General features: G+C 43.9%; 1 protein-coding gene across 1 annotated transcript; it reads right to left on the bottom strand.

Moving 5' to 3' along the window:
* Positions 1–571: 571 nt before the first annotated feature.
* LOC147987804 (uncharacterized) lies at positions 572–2,782 on the bottom strand. The gene is made up of 2 exons (XM_087540441.1): positions 1,546–2,782; positions 572–630 (listed from the first exon to the last, which is right to left on the bottom strand). Exons 1-2 carry the CDS (start codon positions 2,780–2,782, stop codon positions 572–574), a joined length of 1,296 nt encoding a protein of 431 aa, XP_087396567.1.
* Positions 2,783–3,206: the final 424 nt, after the last annotated feature.

The raw sequence follows: 3,206 nt of genomic DNA, 5'->3' as shown, positions 1-3,206 counted from the left end.
GATACAAATATAGATAAAACCTAATATTAGCACCTAGGGTATGTAACAGTGTATGAATAAGCCATGTGTACAAATTCATGATCAGCCGAGCAACATAAAGAAGAGTTACACACTACCCACTAAAAAAGAAGAGCTATATCATATTACTGGCTATATCTCCTCGGAAAGTTGGAATACTAATTACAACACTTTAGCCTTTTCACACGAATTGTTCGATGATGGACTAGCATGATGGGACTGATGTTTGTATGGGCTACTAAAACAAAGGAAAATCTGAGCACAATATTTGGATCATCTGTATTCTATTTATGATCCAAAAGAGGATTCATTTTTTTACTTAGCATTACCACCATTTTTAATTGTTTGTCTGTGTTATTAACTTATTATTAGCATTGTGTGAATCCTATAGCCAAATGGATGGTAGTTTGAGGGTGCATGCTATCCACCGCTGGCTGCCATTTATTTTACAAAGAGAAAATCTAAGAGTTCAAATCTCGCAAACTATATCCAGAAGATTTTCTTACCCGTCAAACCATTTCAGCACATTAGCATATCAAATCAGACCACCATCCTATGTATTGTGCAAAATTTCAGTTCCATCACATTCACATGCACCATCAATGGGTGTGCCTAAAAGCATAAGGCAGACATTTAATAAAGCTCCAAGAAAACGACAAATGGATATGAGAAGGCAACAATGAGTTTGCTACAAAGATGAATTGACAAATATATGAAAAACATATCACTATCGTATTCATGGAACAGATAAAAACCACATATGCTGCCTTTTGCCAGAAATATATTCTTTAAACATTATATATATAGCTACCTCATAACTAAGAATTTAGCATGTAAGAAAGTAAGACATGTCATATAATTTATCTCATGTACACCCATCCCTCCTCAAGTAGTGAAAAACAAAACATGTTAAAACTCGTAACCTCTACCAACAAATGTGATCTTAGGTATTCAAATTAAATAAATGGAGCCTGATTAGAGACAACAAATGCAAAAAAAAGGTGTATTACTGTCTTAGGGATGTGCCAGTCACTTGCATGATGGTCTTGAATTAGTGACAACGAAAACCATTATGTCAGAAGGTACAATTTCAGCTAAAGTTTTCTTGTGGACTTAAGAGTAAAAAAGTAAGATTAGAATTATTGGCTAGAAAAATATAGCTAGCTGAGGTTCCAAACATGTTGAATGAGTTAACAATCCGACATTTGATTTCAATATATTACTCTTCTAATATTTGTTTTTTTACCTCCCATGAATGAAGACAACTACATTGAATGGTAACACAAAGGGATGTAAGCTTGTCTATCTAGCAAACGAATAGTGAAGAGTGAATACAACTATATTCAATGATAACATATACTAAACAATAGGGCTATAAGTTCATCTGTCTAGCAAAAGACAATTGTAACCAAGTTTAAGTTGTTAGTGACACTTAAGAATCGCAACGAAGGTATTCGATCAACCATGTACATAACACAAGAATATTAGGTTACTCCTACAATATGAGGATTAAGAATGAAGAATCACCTGGTAGATAGAAACTCTTGAAAGAATAATAGTAACTGTACCTACAGTCTTGACAAACTTTCATAGACTGCATTGATTTAAGTTGTACCATATAGACAATGTCGTCCACAGATAAAAGTATTCCATCAGTATCCTCAATGCATCCAGCTATATGTCCCACATATGCCCTCTTTCTTTCAATCTGAGGAGGGAGCCCAAGAATGTTATGCATGTCCATGATCTTCCACATCACCCATGTGGCAACACCATCGCAATTGACATGCATCTGCCACATTTGGAAGCGAGGGTGTGACAATATGGCCATGCTAACAACGCCATCCTCAGCCTGGATGATCCAGTGGCTGCCATTGCGGAAATCATTTGTAACGGGAGGCCCATTGATCACAGTTAGGCTCTGCTCATCCAGATCATACTCAAGTATGCTATCGCTTGGAGAATTCAGCGACCAGTAAAGTGCATTACCAACAAGCGACCCAAAGACACGGAAACCCTCAAGCTCGCATGGAATGGTTGTTGAGATGCTATCGCTCCACTTGCCAGTCTGGGAGGAGTAAACACATGCCATGACTCGATAAGCCTCTACGTGTTCGGAGATCAACACCACCTTGAAGGGGTTCCAGTGACAGCTTCCATGCACGTGGTTACGGTCACTGGCACCGCAGAGCACAACCCCGTTGATGCAATTTCTGTCTTTGAAGTCTGGCGGAAAGGGCAGGCGGCAAGTAACTCCGGTGATGGGGTCGGACACTAGGACCTCATCCCCCAGCTGGTCCGTGTGAAGGAGGCGACCGTGGCGGCAATCCAGCAACTCGTGGGTACGAACGTTGCCGAGGTGAGTAGCGATGCGGTCGGGACGATCCAGGGCGGGTGTAAACTCGATAGAACAGATGTTGATTGTGAAGAAACCGAGTAGGGGCGGCTTCCGGCGGTGCAACTTGGGGTCCGTGGCGGCGCATCGCCACTGCTTGCAGACGGCGGAGGCCCGGAAGAGCGAGGAGGGCTCCGGAGGCAGACGGAGGAGGATCTCCCTCAGGAGATCGTCGTCTTCAAGCGGCGTGGCCCGGAAGCTGCCGCGACGACGGCGGACCGCTCCGGCTCCCTCCTCACTCGCGTGGACATGGGGACGGAGGCGCGCGCTGCAGCTGCGGGCCACTCTGGCGCCCAACTCACTCGCGTGGGCTTGTTGACGGAGGCGCATGCTTCGGCGGCGGCAGGCCGTTCCGACGGCATCCTTCATCGCCGCCGCCGCCAAGACCTAGCTAGCGGTGACATGGGATGACGGGAGGTGGAGCGAGGGGCTGGGTTTTGTTTGCTCGCAGTGTTGTTGGGCCCTGACTGACAAAGTGGTATTGGGCCCCGTTCGCTCGTTCTGTCAGTTCGACTGCTGCTGCATCCGCGCGCACGATTTGGGTTTCAGTTTTGTCAGACTGGAATTGCATATATATTACAAGTTTCAGTTTCGGTTTCGTCAACACAAGAATGAAATACTCGTATAGAAGTAGGTCGATGAAAGAAAACATCAGATGCTCTTAGACCAGATAGATGTTAATTCCAGTGGAGTTGGAATGGACAACTTTTGAAGTCAATGCTAATTGTGGAGAATATCCAGTCATATGTGCATACTAATACGTGGATGACAAGACACCGTGTACTGGCTGGAG

The sequence above is a fragment of the Triticum urartu genome, chromosome 2A, assembly GCF_056163025.1.
Source record: "Triticum urartu cultivar PI428250 chromosome 2A, HENAU_Tu73, whole genome shotgun sequence".
Lineage (NCBI taxonomy): Eukaryota > Viridiplantae > Streptophyta > Magnoliopsida > Poales > Poaceae > Triticum > Triticum urartu.
The sequence above is the reverse complement of the archived record's forward strand: the minus strand, read 5'-3'. Positions and strand labels throughout refer to the sequence as shown.

Bases quoted from the DNA above. Each gene is read 5' to 3' on its own strand.
- LOC147987804 (XM_087540441.1), bottom strand. From the start codon at position 2,782: ATGAAGGATGCCGTCGGAACGGCCTGCCGCCGCCGAAGCATGCGCCTC. The intron at 631-1,545 runs GTGATTCTTCAT...TTATGCTTTTAG, and splicing joins CAAGAGTTTCTATCTACCAG to GCACACCCATTGATGGTGCA.